At 40.6% G+C, this 17,402-nt stretch overlaps 1 protein-coding gene across 2 annotated transcripts in view; it reads left to right on the forward strand.

The window, feature by feature from the left end:
• Window positions 1-17,402, forward strand: part of LOC137326918 (MAP3K7 C-terminal-like protein) — a 67,596-nt gene that overhangs the window by 33,811 nt on the left and 16,383 nt on the right. For both annotated transcript variants that reach the window (XM_067992299.1, XM_067992298.1), the window contains 2 exons: window positions 852-913; window positions 10,690-10,805. In XM_067992299.1, coding sequence (XP_067848400.1) covers window positions 852-913; window positions 10,690-10,805 — 178 coding nt within the window. The remainder of the gene's footprint in view (window positions 1-851; window positions 914-10,689; window positions 10,806-17,402) is intronic.

Here is a 17,402-nt window from a genome sequence, read left to right on the forward strand (position 1 = left end):
CTCGCTTCTTTTCAATCAATCTGTTTTTATGTACACTGAACCACAAATGCTGTATACTATGTCAATGATGTACAAATGCAAATATTTGTTGTAAATTAATTCTGCATTATACTAAAAGCAATTTAACAGAAAATATTCTTTCAGGATAGCAACTGACGAAAAACAGCATGTGTGTTAACTTGGCAGAGGGAAGTAAATAGGGGAATGATTTTCAATTTTCTTAAAGCCATCTTTATACAGCAGAGGCTGTTATTATTCATGTCAGACCAGCATACGGTGTGATTCATGTGTAAAAATGCACTGTAGACACCGTGCCACACTACTGTACTTAACACAATTATTGAACAGTTTCAGCAATTATGTTTAAAAAAAACTACTTCATGCGATGCCATTTTCAGTGTTGGCGTAGCCCATTGCAAAGCCCAGTTACAAAGGGACAAATTGCAATGAAGCAGTTTTTTGGGGCTTCATTTTTTAATGTATTTTTCTAATCATTTTCGGGTTCCCACCCACACGCCTTTCTTGCTGTGAGCGGGCAGGCAAACAACCTGCTCTCGGGTCTCTGCCACTGCTGTTTTTCTTTTACTTCTAGTCACCAGGAAGCTGTACAGGAAAGAACAATTACTCCATTCTGTCTTTCTCTATCATGACCTGGCTAAGAACCCACATTCTACCACTCCATGACGTGTACTACCATGCTACCATGAATGATCCTTTCCTTTAAGTTCATTATGTAAGCATTAGAACTTATAGAACTATAGTAATGATAAGAATTGTTTACTTTTTTATTTGCTTTTATTTTAATTTAATATTACTTTATTTACCTGATACATTCATTTATCTTTCCTCAGAGCTGAATATCCCTGATGATTTTATTCCAAGCGTTTACCTCCAACTTGATCAGCACCTACAGGTAAAACATATTGAGTTGTGTTTCATTTTAGGAGCAAGAAACTAAAATGATTGTCACCCCAATAATGCACCTTACAGGCCTTAAAAGTACACAACATTGGCACCTTATAGCACATAAACTTAGTGATTTTGTGCAGTATTACCTGCACAAATAGTTAAAATTCAACAAGAATTCTAACATTATTAAGATTCCTTATGTGGCAGCAAACTTAAATTTAACATGGAGAAACTTGTAGCCCAAAGAATGTTGAAAGTTTAGCTAATTGCAAATCATTCCTTGCTGGAACTTACAGTCCAGTCGGGCTAGCATATTATTTTGCCTGTCACGTCACATAGTCTCTCAGAAAGCTTAAAGTGCTAAACTTACTCCTTTCAGCTGGATAGAAAGTCACCATTTTGGACTTGAGTACGTTAACGGCGCTATATATATGGAAGTTGTTGTTATTGAGTGGAAAGTCAGAAGGACATTAAATATGCTCTAATATTTATTAATTTACCATTAAATACATCCAGTGTAATTTTCAGAAGCACATACTGTTTGGCAGAGGGTAGCATGGTGACAGTTTATTGTTGTTCCACTGAGCACCACAACAGGGGCTCACACCCACGATTCCCCACGTTGCAAGCCCCTAATTTCCACTGTGCCACTGCGGGATGGTGTCAGACAGAAATCAGTCACTCCTCACACAAAAAAAGGAAATCCATAGAGCCAGGTACTTCAGACTACTCTGTTTCTTTCCACTAGTTGTGTGTATACCAGCACTGACACAGGCCTGCGATCAGAAGATTTCAGCCCATCCTTATGGCCTGGATGGTCTGTGGAAACTGAGCTGAACATCTTTTCTGTGGATAATATATCTAGAATTTAGATTGTTCTGTTCAAACAAAAATTAGGAAAATCAAAGCTTTTGCACTTGGTTTTTATATTTATAAAAATGAAAATGTTCATGTTACTCCTGGGCATTTATTCTGTACACTTGCAGACAACAATAAAAACAACAACGTGCATTTATGTAGTGCCTTTAATGTAGAAAAATACACCCCAAGGCACTTCACAGAGGCATAAGGAATAAATGATCGCCAAAAAGATATTAGGAGGGGGTGGCCAAACACTTGGTTGAAGAGGTGGGTTTTAATGAGGGTCTTAAAGGAGGAAAGAGAGGTGGAAAAGCAGAGGAATTTAGGGAGACAATTCTGGACCTTGGGATTTAAGGTATGTCTACCAATTGGGGGACAAAGGGAGGGAGGATGCACAAGAGACCAGAGTCAGAGGAACAGAGGGAGTGTGGTTGTACAGCTGGGGGACGTTACAGAAGTAGGGAGGGATGAGGCCAAGAAGGGATTTAGACACAAGGATGAGAATATTTTCTTATAGGTGACTGCTAAGTTGAGATCACCCCCACGTAACATTTAGTTTATCTGTCATACCTTGATGTCATAAAGTATAAAAGATAGCAGCAATTTTGTTATGATGCGGTAGAAGAGTGCAGCCATATACAAAGAGTCTACCCATTGAAAATCAATAATAATTTGTCATGCTTATTATGAAATTAACTAGAATTTAATTATGTAATTACTTAATATCTCCCCCTCCTAAAAAAAAAAATCAGTGATAAAGAAGCTGAAATGTTACAAAAGAGGCGATAATAGCAGCAAATGAGTAATTAATAGGCAGTGTGATTGTGTTTAAAAGATTCACAGAAATAGGGAAAGGAGAATGGATATAAAATTAAAATGAGTATGTTTAAAAAAAGAAACTGAAATGAAAAGAGAAAAATGGGGAAAAAAATGCGAAGACTACTGAGGTGAATAAAATGTTATCGGATACTATTAACACACTCTAATAATCAAAGAACAAGTGGGAGTCCTGGGTGGTCAGGGAGGTAAGAAAATGGGAGAGCAAAACAACATGGTGGAAATTTTCACTTTTTTTCAACATTTTTTACAATAGAAGTTGGTGCTGGTCCTTTCCAGCTGTTGGAAAGATAGGATATATCTCTAAGTTAATGGAAAAAAGAGATGAATAACACAATAATTCAAATGGAGTGTTTGAATATTCATAAGTCAGCAGCAGCCAATGAAATTCATTGAGGAATGCTTAAGGAAACAAGGATAAAGTAAGGAAGCTACAGCTGAATTTTTTACCTCATTACATACATTGTGAAGTTACTAATGTTGCAAAAGGTTCATAAGCATAATTGATACCCAATCAACTCAACATCTGTAGTAGGACTCAATTCTCTAGAATAAAGTATCCTTATCTCCACCATTTGTCTCACAAAAATTGCCAATCTTTGTATGTTTCATGGTAATTACGTTTCCTGGGTACAGGCAATAGAGAATGTAAATGAAATATGTAAATGAAGTGGCTTATTAGTGGACCAGAATTCTCAGTAAAGGATACATGCCTATACAGTCTACTGTTAATTCTAAGTGGTTTTAAGCTTGAAAAAATTGAATTATCCAATAGTTAATAATTATCCAATAATAAAATAGCACAGGAGATTTTATGCACCTTCTCAATTGGAATTATCAGATAATTCAAATTAAGAAACTTTGAATTAAGAGGAATAGACTCTGTATCATTTGGCACAGATCTGTTATACATGATTGACCTGAAATCCATGGTAGACTTTACATAGATTACTGTGAGATGATGTATAGTGACAAACCCTCAGTGACATTTCCCATACAAAGTGGGGGCAATTTTCACCTGCCACCTCCCCTGTTTACACTGGAAAATGGAATGGGCAGCAGTTGAAAAATGGGGGGAAAAATTGCTCACCCATTGCCGCCAGTGGCTCGTCTGAAACTTAACCTGTTTTTGGGAAACCTGCAGAGGCCCCTTTGAGGACCGCTGGTTAGGCTATGCCTGGTGCCACTTGGCGGAGCATGTGCAGTGCACATTCTGCCCATTGCTACTAAAAAATAAAAGCAATGTTTGAGGGGTTAGGAGAAGCACTAACACACCTACTGGCCCCTCAAAAATTAACCCTTGTGATGCCCAACCCTCTGCAGCCCCCCAACCAGCTCCACCTACTTGCACTGGCTGGGCACCACACAGACAACGCCAGATTTTGGTCCTTCTCCAATCAGCGAGCTGCTTGAAATGTGTGAGCATGTGGTATAGAAATGAGGTCTGACCATGAAAATTGATCAGGCGACATGCTGTAGCTATCGGGCGGGCACTTCATGGTCGTTTTGTAAGATAGTTCAAAATAGCACCCCCCCCCCCCCAGTGTCTTCTGGCACTCTATACGGATGTTGGGGAATTGGTCACAACTGTCTTTCAAACTGTGAACTATAACCCCACAAAACGCAAACACAACGGCCCAGATTTTGCTGGAGTGCGACATCTCACGGCGTGCCCTGTTAGTTAGATGTGTTCGTGCATGTTTAGGTTTCAAAATTTTTTGCCCACAAAGTTGCTGAAAGTGTGAGCTGATAACGGCGTAGTGAGGGTAACAAGGCATCTGGGACCTTGGTGAACAACGGAATGAACAGTGTATCTCCTTAACCGATGAGATTTAAAGATTAAGAAATAAACTGGGAAGGAGGGTGAATTAGAGTGGGTGAATTCAATGTCAAATCAGGTACAGAAAGAGAAATAGAGAGGGAACGAAGGATTGGATTAAGAGAGAGAGAAAAAAGAGACAAAGGAAAAGTAAGAAAAAAAAATTTTAATTTAAAATTTGATATTTTAATAATCTCCAACAACTATTCACAACCTGAAGGAATGAGTCTCCACACTTTTAATTGTTCACTTTCTGGGCAAGAGGGGTTGATTGGCAGTCATTCACAATTATCATGTTAAAAGGGTGCTTAGGTGTTAATTACTGGACTTAATTTTTTGTGGCGAGTTTAATGGACAATTAATGTGAAAATGCAGCAACTTCATGAAAATCATGGGGAGGTTAAAGGTGGGGGGGGGCGATGCCGTTTGCGCAAAGTTAACAGCAGAGCAGCACAAATGGGCCAGTAGTTTGCAGCGATTCACAATCTACAGGGTATCTCCTCCTTGCTACAAGTTGTACATTTGTACATTAATAACGGCATGCGTCGTTCACACACCATTATTTTTTCAACAAATTCTGGGCCATTATGATTAGAGAAGAGCTATTGGGCGCTAAATTGGGCCGTGTAGTGCCCGTTGTTTTGGCGCAACACGGCCTCTCCGACATCCAAGATGACGTCTTGGATGCGCACGCACGTTTCCTGCGTGACGTGCGCCAGACGCCATCTTGGTATAGGAGTTAGCATAGGTGCAGAAAATGAACGCTGGAATCATTTAAAGTAGGGAGAAATTGGCTTCAATCAGTGTGCAACGCTGATTTAAAATGATAGACACCATTTTGGGACTTAACGCTCAACTCAACGCGCAGTCTTAACCCCGACCATTTGAACGTGTCTTCAAGTGGCTGGAGGACCCCCCACTAGCGCTATTTAAAGGGACCATGCAGGATTTACAGGTTAGTGGCTGGATTATTGCTTCTGGCTGGCAAGACATTTGTGACTGTTTTTGGAGATCTCCTAGACTTCAATACTAGGACGCGGGGACTTAGCCTAACATTGAGAGCCAGAACATGCAGGAGTGAAGTTAGGAAATGTTTCTACACGCAAAGGGTGGGAGACATTTGGAGTGCTCTTCTGCAGACGGCAGTTGATGCTAGCTCACTTGTGAATGTTAAATCTGAGATTGATAGATTTCTGTGAACCAAGGGTATTAAGGGATATGGGGCTAAGATGGGTATATGGAATGAGGTCACAGGTCCACCATGATCTCATTGAATGGCGGAATAGGCCGAGGGGCTAAATACCACTGCCACTTGCTGCCTCTTGATATGCGCCACCTTCTCCTGCAAGAAAGCGGGACATGTGTCTGGGTGATGTGCCTGTCATAGTTGAATAGCTGCCAGTGTGTGTGGCTTGTGAGTTGTGGGTGGACGGCTTGAAACAGTGGTAATGTGTAAGGGTGAGAGGAAGCATCGGATTGGAAGAGTTGAGTACTGATGGAAAGAGTTTATTGGTATGTGGGTGATGGGGGGTGTAGTGTGTGGTGCAGTTGGTAGGAGACACCACTTGACAGTTGACCTCACTCACATTGACCACTCATGTCAAAGCATTGAACTTCTTGCAGTGCATCCATGTTCATGATGCTGTGTGCCTGTCATTGATTTTGTCTCCCACTGCCTTTTGAGTATATGCCTGGAGGGCCTCTTGCCCCTCTTGCAGATATAGGATGCCCCTCCTTCTGTCCACCTCTTGCACCCAAGGTCTCTAGAGCATCAGCAGAGAACCTTGGTGCATGCACTCTTGCAGGCCTGGTACCAACTCAGATCGGCAGATTGGTGAGGTCTGGCATGCAGATTGGAGGATGTGGGATTTAGTAGTGTGCAACCTTTATTCAATGTTTTAACATAACTCGTCAGTGTGTAAACATAGGCATGGGACCTGCATATGTATTTTACGTGTGCAATGTTTGATGTCCGTTCAGACCCCGTACAGATAGTAGACTATTATTTTCAGCAAATAACAGGTACCAGCTACCTTTAAGAGATTTCTAAGACACTTCCTCCCTTTAAGAGATTGAGCTCCCTCTGGTGGTGGAAAGTGCAAATTGCATTGATTCCATGTGCAGGGCCTGGAAAGGAAGGCTGATTGCAGTTAAGTCCTCGGGTGGGTCCAAACTTGTGTCCTGCCTGTGTAGAGTCCATTGGGCGCGGGGTACTATCGCGCTACTGCCGCCCGAAACAGACCCTTATCCAATTTTCCCCCCATTGCCTCTCCATAGTAAAGATAGCTAGGCACCTTAATTTAAAGTACAGAACTTTGGTACTTCATACAAAAAATAATTCAAATTTAAAAAATCTGGATGATTATATAATATTATGAACTACTATTGTAGGAATTTCTGAAGATAATGATCTGCTGTTACTAAATACTCAAAACTTATTTGACAGAGGACAGACTTTTATTCATTTTTCTAAAACAAGGGCAAAATATGTGGAAGTGTTGACAACATAAAGTTAATAAACACCTAAATCACAAAGTTTTTACAAGCTTTTCTAGTGTTGCTTAACATTACCACATTGACAAATATTTATTTTAAAAAACATTTGCGGCTTACAGCAGGCAAGAGTAGGTAGCAACTTGTGGTGTATATTTAAAAATATACACCACAAGTTTGCAGACCAAAAAAGTGGCCTCCTCTCCTCCTTTGTCCCACCTCCTCCCCACTACAATCTATTTTCCCTCTTTTCCTGTCTTCCCCTTTCCCCCTCCTTCCTGCCTTTCCCCCATCATCCCCTCGCCCCACTCTGGCCAGACTTATCTAACTGGTATCACTGTTTACAGCAATGCAGCCACTTACTTTGAGCTTCAGCCCTGCTCTGTTATCCTCTGTCAGTCTTCAATTCTCTCCCTTCCTGGGCTTCTCTGGTATCTAGTCCTGTTCTATCTCCCTCCCCCACCCCCCCTTACCTTTTATCCAGGGCCTCTAATCCTGCTCTACTCCCCCTCCCCTCCCCTCCTCAGCTTCCAACTAAAAAGCTGCCTGGCTAAATCATGAAGCCAATTAATAATAAATGTCTTCTTAAAATTCCAACTTAATTTATGTTCCTGACAATTGTATGCATCCCATGCTGAATCTTTTTGGATAATATCAGGAGTTTGTCATAACGACTATGTTAGTATTAGCATGCCAGAAACCAAAATTAGTATTGAAACCTAAGAGTATTCTTTCATTCATTCCAGGAATTCGATCCACTGTTAAGACTGGATTACGTGTAAAATAACAATTTAATACAAGCTATTGTTAACATTGTGCCAACTGCAAAAAGCTACTTCCTATCACTCCTGACACATTCACAACCATGACTCATCTATGCAGGATGGAAACAAGAAATAGAAATAGCATGGCCCTGAATAACTTCAGAACCATAAAAATAATGTTGAGCTGACTGATAGCCAGATACAATAAGGTTATTCAAAAAATACCTCACTCAACATGGCTTATCCATTATCACGTAAAGTCTATGCAAGAGTAAAGAAATAAAAAGCTATGTGACGAAAGTGTTCACAAGTACAGTATTTGCTAAGATAAAGCCTACATGATATATATCTGACAGAATGGGACTGTTACATTTTGGGCTCTCTTCCTAACATTTTTCAGTCCGAAGGCAGACCTACATCTTTTTCGAACTGAAACGTGAGTGGGTTAGTGTGCCACGTGACAAACAATTACCCTTTTACATCGGTATTTTGCACCGGAGATTTTATGGTTTGCCAAAAAGTTCTCCTATCCACTTTGAAAGGCATAAAACCACCACTCTGTGAGACGGTTGTATTCAGGCTAAAAATAATAGTTAAATTTATTTATTTGTAAGAAAAATTATTACACAGAAGCAAATGAATACAGCATTCAGCTAGCAGCATTTATACTGTTTTGAAAAATAATAGTCCAAAATCTTCTGTTCTTTTTAGAATATTTTAACCGATTCTCTGATGAGCATATAGCCAGCTTACTTTCATTGTGCCCCTTCTCATCACCTGGAAATAGAAAGTCAAAAAGGGAACTAAAGACCCTAGGAAAACATATTATACTTATACCAACTTATACCATTGTTCTGGGTCTCCACAGGCAAATTTCCTTTGATACCCAAAATAATTATAATTAATTTGACTACCTGAGTGGAAATGGCATGCATAGCATCCCCTTACCTGTCTTTTGAGTTGTTTGCTCATGTCGTAGAATTACATGGAAACAGGCCATTTGGCCCAACCACTCTGTGCTGGTGTTTGCCCTCCACAAATGTAATCCCATGTGCCCGCTCTGTTCCCATATCCCTTTATTCCCCTTTCCTTCAACCACCTATCTAATCTTTTCTTAAATGTTGACATGGTTTCTGCTTCAATCACTGATAGTCTCGCAGCCCTTTTTAAAAAAAACGTTTCTTCTTGTCTCCATCCTAAATCTCTTAATTTAATCTTATATCTATATTCCCTCATTCCAGACTCCTCAAACACTGAAAACAGTCTGTTTCTATCAATTGTGTCCCATCCCTTCATAATTTTAAACACCTCCATCAAATCATCCCTTAATTTTCTTTGTTCTAACGAAAACAGCTAGACACCAACCAAGGCCTAAAGCAATGACGTGATTTCAACTGACGTGAAACTCCTTTGGAGGTGTGGCAGTTAAATATAACAAGTGTTATCTTTTCTTTCTGTTGGCAACTTTGTATTCATTAGCAATTCAAGGGCATGCAATTAATTTATGGATACTGTGGAGAACCAGCTAAGCTAGATGGCACCCACAGAAATACATTTCTCTCCAACCAGCTTAGTATACTGTTTTCCCCTGACATCAAGACAAATTATGTCTTTAAAAAAAATACATTTGTCTATCTCTTTCTGAAGTCACAACAGCAAAAAAATTTAATTTTACTGTTTGAGGTGCAGCAGCACTCTGATTCCATCACAGGGACATGACTTGGCAGCAGATTAAATAAAATTAAGTGATTATATTATGATGTGATATCAAATTTTAGGATGAGATATGACATCTTATGAAGTGGCATATTGTGAGATAAGCAATTTGTGACAAACAAAATCTGAAACCAAATGGGCAAAAGTAAAATTTTGTGCCGTCTTTACTTAGTCCGAGATTTGCTAATTAAAATCACAGCCAGGTACTAAGTTTGCTAAGATGACATTTGTATATTACTAATACATCTTGAACCTTTAATCATGTCAAGCCATTAGTTTGTGCAACTTGTGATAATTCATTGAACTTAATAAGAGTCAGAATGCTATGTTTCAAAAAAAAATTAGACAGAAGGAGTTTGTATTACATGTGACTTAATGGTTATTTCCAAGTAGGCAGATGGATGAACCACAATATCTGAAGCTTGATACAATGGGGATTGAAAGACCTAGAGGTGATTTTCCTATTAATGTAATGGTTAAATAGAGCCTGAGCCTTAACCTACATTTTGCTGGAACATGCTCAGTTTATAGTTGCTATCCTAAAAAATATATGTAATTCTTTCCCATGTATTTCTGAGTCATTCCTCTCCCTTGTGCTGTATTTATTTACTCCTGGTTTCCTTCCTTCAGGTTGCTACATCTCCACCAAGAGGGTGGACAGGGACATGCTGTGCGATCTCTGCCAACGCCACTCTATAGTCAGGTGTATAATAGCAGCCTGGGAGGATGATCTCTCTGACCTTATTTTCCTTCCTAGCCATTGGGAATGCCTCTGGCCTCCGTTTGACTCCTTGTTGTGAATTTGAGACCTCACCCTGTGGGGAATGGTGATGCTGAACCCATGTCCTACCTATCTGGGGAACAGCATGTTGGTGGCCCAAGGCGCTGCACCATTATGCTGTTGCACTTACCTCAGTGTTCCACCGTGTTACCCTTCTTACCTGCTTAGGACCCCTTTCCTGCTGCATGTACCATTTTTCAACCATGAGAGATGGCAGATGACCCATTCTGATTGTGAGGTGCACGAGAGTAGCTTAGGCTGATATCCTTTAGCTTTCCCAACTTTCTTTGGAGAATTACTCAGCCTCTGGTCATCACTTCAGGAGAACTTAAGTGAAAATGAAAACTTGAAATTAGTGAGCTGGAGGAGTGAACCGACATCCTACTACTTCATGGCAGAGTGTGCTAATACAGAAATATGCTGCACCGGCCTGATAGGATTTATAACTTGATTGGAGAAATGCATCAGATATGATCCACATAAGGATTCTAATTTCTTTTGCTTGTTAGCCTCTGCAGCCATGCCTCAACTCCAAGGAATCTATGCTGGTGTTTCAGCAGCACTGCAGGGTGGCTGAGGAGTACCACAAAGTGCAGAAAGAAATCGTGCTGCTACAAGAAAGAAAGTAAGTGAAGTTCCACAGTTGCAATGTGATGCTTTGCACAATATTATATATTCATGTAGTGCGTTAACAATAGTTTCTGATTGGATCTGAGGCACTAGAAAACATTAATTTACACTACTGACCACTTAATTCTGTTTTTAGTTTATACAAACCTAAATGCAAACAATAAAAAGAAAATGCCTTAAAAATTTTATTAAGCAACCCTGATGGCTCAGTGGGTATTATATTGCACGGTGTGGTACTGAGCCTTACAGAACAGCCAAGTCCCAGGTTTAATCCCTGGCCTTTGCTGAATTAACTGATTTCCAGCCAGAGTGGCATTAGGGGCACTGTAACTGAGTTCACCACCTGGAGGGAGGGAGAAATCAGTCAAATTTCCTGCTCCTGATTACTATCCACTGATGCTTTCTGGGAAGTATGTGTGTGGACATTGGGTGTTGACAGAACCCAGGTTTAGTTGTGATGCTCCTCCGATGATAAAATAGTCTGCCAACAGCCACTGAGGCACCAAAAGGCATCTGGCACCCATGGAACAATACTTCAGCATCAGTCACCATCTTCAGGAAGGGAGGGATACAATAAGGGAGGAAAATTGAGGGATTTTTTTCCTAAAAGTTATATATGTCTAATTATCAAAGTAGAATCTCTGCAAGACTCCAATGTGCTTCATTTTGTGAAATGAGTAACTGTATGACTCCTACAACTTGGAGAGAGTGGGCACCGGACCAGCACACTGCTGACTCTGGTAAAGCACTCTGGCAGTTCCAAGTAGCACATTTGCTGATGTTTCCTTTACTGACTGGTATATTTCATAAATGAGGAAACACAAATAGCATTTCTGTCAAAATATTGTTGCTACCTTTTTTCTTGCCACTTTTCTTTATTCTGCTCTTTGACCTTGCTGAGGTAAGATTCCAAGGGCACTGGTCACCCTTCAATATCTCACCAAGTACAATCCTGTTATGTCCAATATATCAAAATAAAGATAATGTTGCATCTAACCAGAATTGTGTACAATAGGAAATACTAAACAAACAGATAACTAGATCATTGATTAGCTATAGTGTACACCTGGTGAAACAAAAGTAGTGATGAATGGATACCATAGAGTATTTAACTCTGCTTGCATTGTTAACTAGCAGACAAGGGTTTGAATCCAATCTTGACCAAAATATGTACACAGGCTTCACCCAGGGGGTTAAATTGCTGTTTCAGCTAGGTCATCTGGGGACATTCTGAAAATTGTCAGAGGAATCAAATCCCTACCATCCTACACTTGAGTGAGTTGACCAAAGAACAGCATTGACATTATTTGTATAAGTATGGATTAAGGATACTAAGCATTGGTGACAGGATTTGAAATAGAGAGAAACTGTAAGCAAAATTGAAATGAGCAAAAAAGGAAGGATTGCCCCCACTTTATTTAATTGCAATACAATTAGTGCAATAAATATTTACATTGTACACAACAACAACAACTTGCATTTATATAGCGCCTTTAATGTAGTAAAACATCCCAAGGTGCTTCACCGGATCATTATCAAACAAAATTTGACACTGAGCCACATAAGGAAATATTAGGATTCGTGACCAAAAGCTTGGTCAGAGAGGTAGGTTTTAAGGAGCGTGTTAAAGGAGGAGAGAGAGGTAGAGAGGCGGAGAGATTTAGGGAGGGAATTACAGAGCTTAGGGCCTAGGCAACTGAAGGCACTGCCGCCAACGGTGGAACGATTAAAATCGGGGATGCGCAAGAGGCAAGAATTGGAGGAGCGCAGAGAAGTAAATGAAACATTTGAGTGGCTCCTAATTTGAAAATAAATAAGCAGAAGTAGCAGGGATTCACTTCCTACTCCCAGTACACAATAGCAGGATTATGCTGCCAAAACAATTACAGCAGTATTCACAATTTATTCAAGTACAACAAAAGTAGATGCTTCCAAAAATATTTCCCTTGCACAATAGACTGTATAGATTAAGAATATTGCTGCCACATCCTTATCAGACTAATTATGCATGCTACACATTTCCCTGTATTACCTCATTCGTTTTCCTGTATGAAAATGAGTGTGATAAGACCAAGATAAAAGACGGACACAAAAGAAAATTGCATGTTGGAAATCTGAAATAAAGTTTCTATATGTTCTTGGTATGTGCTAACCATCTCTCTCTGTTGCTTCTTACATTCCCTGAGTTATTAAACAACACATGCCATTAGTCATTCACTTCCGCAACATATGTGCAGTAAAATGATCACTGAGATTCCCTGAGGAAATCTGTACAATTGTATATTTTCTCCAGGAATCACCGTGGCTGTTAGTAACCATTTAGAAGCAAGTATTTGTGGGAAATCCCCCTTTCATCATGTCTTGATCATGATTCCCATTTGAATACATAGCTGGCTTTTAAAAAATTTATTCTCAGGACATGGGTGTCACCTGGCAAGGCCGGCATTTACTGCCCATCCCTTGTTGACCCGAGAAGGTAGTGGTTGGCCGCCTTCTTGAATTGAATGTCTTACAGCATACTTATCAAACTGACCCCCTGCCTGCAGTTGATGTCACCAAGGGGCAGCATGAAGATGAGGGGGGCAAGGATTGATTTTTGGGTGACTCTGGAGGACACGGTGCAGGAGAAGAAAGAGAAGCCATTTTAGGGAATGCACTGGTTACATTCAATAGGTAGGAATGAAACCATGCAAGAGCAGTCCCTCAGAGCTGGTAAATGGAGGCGAGGCCTTGGAAGAGAATGGTATGGTGAACCATGTCGAGCACTGCGGAGAGGTTGGGGAGGACGAGGAAGGATAATGCACTATGGTCACAGGGACAGAAAATGTAATTTATGACTTTGGTTAGGGTGGTTTTCATGCTGCGAGAGGGGTGGAAGCCTAATTGGAGGGATTGAGATAGGGAGTTTCAAGAACAATGGAGACAGAGCTGAGAGACAACAACACTTTTAATAACCTTAGAGAGGAAAGGGAGGTTGGAGATGGATACTAGTTGGCAAGGACAGAAGAAATGAGGGTGGGTTTTTTGAGTAGGGATGACAATGGCAGTTTTGAAGGGGAGAGGGATAATGCCTGAGGAGAAGGAAGCATTGACAATGCCAGCTAGCATGGGAGCCAGGAAGGGGAGTTGGGTGGTCAGAAGTTGAGTGGAAAGGTGGTTGAGGGAGCAGGAAGTACATCTCATTGATGAGATTACAAGTATAAAACTGGAATGTATGATTTTATTTTGATGTATAGTAAAAAGAAATAAGGCTACTTTCCAAGCACAGAAGTAGTGGAGAATTTATGGATTTCTCTACAAATTTGTGATATTTTAGATATTTTCAGTGAGGTTCTAAAAATAGCCCCAAACTTGTAAATTCAGAGAAAATAAGCAAGACTTGGTGGGGGTAATTTTGACTTTGGGTGAAGTTATGGAAATGAAATTTGGGAGCGATGTATAACGGGCGGCTGAATTGATAGCGCCTGTTTTACACTATCACCCAAACTGTGTTCATGTTAGAATGATTTATGGGCTGTAACACAGTCTTAATGTTTCGATGGCTATATAACATATACATACAGTTCTGGCTTTGGTGATTTACAACATCAGAATCTCTTGACTGTAATTCTCTAACCCAACTGTTAATTCTATATTTAGGACCTTCATCAGACAAAGTAGGTCCATTTCATTGGCATTGGACAATGTCTTACATTATTATTACAGAAATAAAAATGACTTGTATCTTGATCTTCCAGTCCCTCAAAAAAAAATTGTGAATTGTAGTCTTACATTTTGAAATGAGCCTGTCAAAGCCATGCTAGAAGCACCATAATGAAGTGTCAAAGGGCCATGACAAATTAATATTTTAATGCCTTGTCTTCCAAACACTTCTGTTCCTAAAATCAAATTAAAATACTGAGGTAGCTGGATTGAGGCTTCTGTTAACAGAGTCAGGCACGTTTGTACAGTACTTACAACCAAGTACTATAAGGAGACTAGATTGTGAATGAGTGCCACCTGCTGACCAAATGCTGAGTGCATCCTCTGTGTATCAGAGAGCAAGTTAAGTGACTTACACAAAGTAGTACTTTTATGTTCAAAAGTAGGAAGTCATTGGAAAGCTGTGTATTTGTGAACTGTACTCATTTTGTTCATAGATGAATTAGATTATTCATCTACAGCAAGACAAAACGAGTAGTCTCTAAATTCAGATCAACTAATTATTGTTCCACGTAATGGGATGGTTTCACCATAAACAATCCTCAGTGAAACCAATAAACAATCCTCCTTATCCATTTTTGTACCTCCCTTTTTTGTCCCTATTTTTCTGTCCATGTTCTCCCTCCCCTTCTCCATGCCGGAGAGAGAGTGTTGACTCCTTGCCGGAGTACATTTTCAAGAGTGCCAGGCACAATACTGTGCCCAAATTCCCATTCTTCATGTGTGAGCCTAGACAGTGGGTATAAGCAAGCAGGGAATATCATAGTCAAACCTGATCCTATCCTCACACAAGCACGCTGGCATATTGACTTCCAGCATAAATAGTTGGGAAGAATTCAGGAGTGGGAATTTTTGCTGATTTTCCACCCCCCCCCACAACTTCCTAATCCGGGGACCTGAAGCCCATTGAGCTGTTTCTACTGGAGCTCAGTTAAGATCAACTAATTCATCACAAACAAGGAATCGAATCTGGTTTGTTTCTGATCCCTGTCAGCTTAGCTCAAGTTGTAGCACCGTTACCTCTGAGTCAGCAGGTTTTGTGTTTAAGCCCTACTCTCCAACTTAAGCACAAAATCTAGGCTAACATTTCATTGCAGTACTGAAGGAGAGTTGTATTGTCGAAGGTGCTGTCTTTTGGATGAAATGTTAAATATATTCGTGGCTTATTTAGTGGACGTAAAGATCCCATGGTACTACTGGAAGAAAAGCAGAGTTCCTGGCCAACATTCCTCTCTCAACCAACACCACTAAAAACAGATTAATTGGTCATTCATATAATTTTTCTGTGGGATCTTGCTGTATGCAAATTGACTGTCACACTTGCCTACATAACAGTGACTACACTTGAAAAATAATTCATTGCCTGTGAAGCGTGTTGGGACACTCTGAGGACATGAAAGGCGTTGTATAAATGCAAGTTCTTTCTTTGGAACGCAACTATTCATTATCTTAACCAGCTGAGCCACTGGGGGAAAGCCATAGTTTTCAGTTGAAAAACTCTTAGTGAGCGAAGGGCCAAGACAGTACACTATCAAGGTTGACAAGAGTAGGAAAGGAGGTGAGGTAAATCAAGAAGTTAATGATTAGGTGGTATCAAGCTTGCGTTTTAAAAGCTGTACATTATATGAGGAAAGGAAAGCTAAAGGAAGAAACATTTTTGAGATCTTGAGAAAGAATGAGTTAGTGTAGGAAACACTGCAATAAGTCCTGATTTCACCTTTGAGTTCAATACAGTGAGGATGCAAGAAGGATAAAGAGCTATTAGTGATAGTTACTTTAAAAGCACAGTACTTTTTATTTAATTTTCTCTCCTCCTTTCATTCATATAATTTTGGGATTAATAATGGGACTTATAATGGGATATAGTTCCAGAGGTGGTAGCAATCCTCTGGGACCCCAGCCAGGTGGTCTTTCTTCACATGAACCTAGCCAGTGAGTATTGCAAGAGCCGGTCATTACACATCTGGAGTAGAGTTACCAGACCAGGATTTTAACCATACGTGCATGGATCACTGGGTTCCTAGACCAGGATCGCAATCATGTGAGCATGAATCACTCGGTTAGTAGACCAGAATCGCAATCATATTTGCATGAATCACTGGGTTACAGTCCATCAGCATGATACAATGATTAGCTGCACATGACATGACAGCTATAATTCATAAATGAGCAAGCTATGAATGCCATTCACTTAGATCAAGATAAGAGACTATGGCCTAAAAATTTGTTCGTGTTGGTCTCCCTGCGCCTGAACGGATAGAACTAAATCGCACCCGATATTAGGCTTTGGGTCTTGAGACCATCGAGCTGAGGAAACCTGCTGGGTGTCACCAGGCAGCTTGCCAGTGAAGAAGCTTCATATTTTCGACTGCTCCATTGCCAGCAGCGGCCCTCAGGTAAGTGGTTAAAGGGGAAGAGAGGGCATTCAGGAAGAAGGAGGGTGATTGAATTAGTGGGGGTAGGGCAATCTGGACATCGAGACGGGGGGCCGAGGTGGCAATCGGGAGGTGGGGCTGAGGTGGCGATTGGGAGAGGGGACTGAGGTGATGGTCGGGGGTGGGGGGACAAGAGGTGGCAGACAGTGGCCCGGATTTAATGTGTGATTGGGAAGAGTACTCCTACTCCCCCCGGCCCCACATTGAGCAAGAATTTTTTCCATACTTATCTTTTTGGTGGCGACCTGCAGCGGTCTCTTTAAGGCCACATGTAGGCTGGCTGCCTTCAGGGCAACCCAATTTTGCACAGGGGGCTTCAAACAAGTGTTAGGCCCCTTATTTGCATATGCCTATTTTATTGCCTATACTAACATGGCACTTCCGTCTCGTAATGAGCGGCTTCATGCACGCCATATTGGATGCTGAGGTGCCCGATTAGCGCCCGAAAACAGGCC

This window comes from Heptranchias perlo, chromosome 11 (genome assembly GCF_035084215.1).
Source record: "Heptranchias perlo isolate sHepPer1 chromosome 11, sHepPer1.hap1, whole genome shotgun sequence".
NCBI lineage: Eukaryota > Metazoa > Chordata > Chondrichthyes > Hexanchiformes > Hexanchidae > Heptranchias > Heptranchias perlo.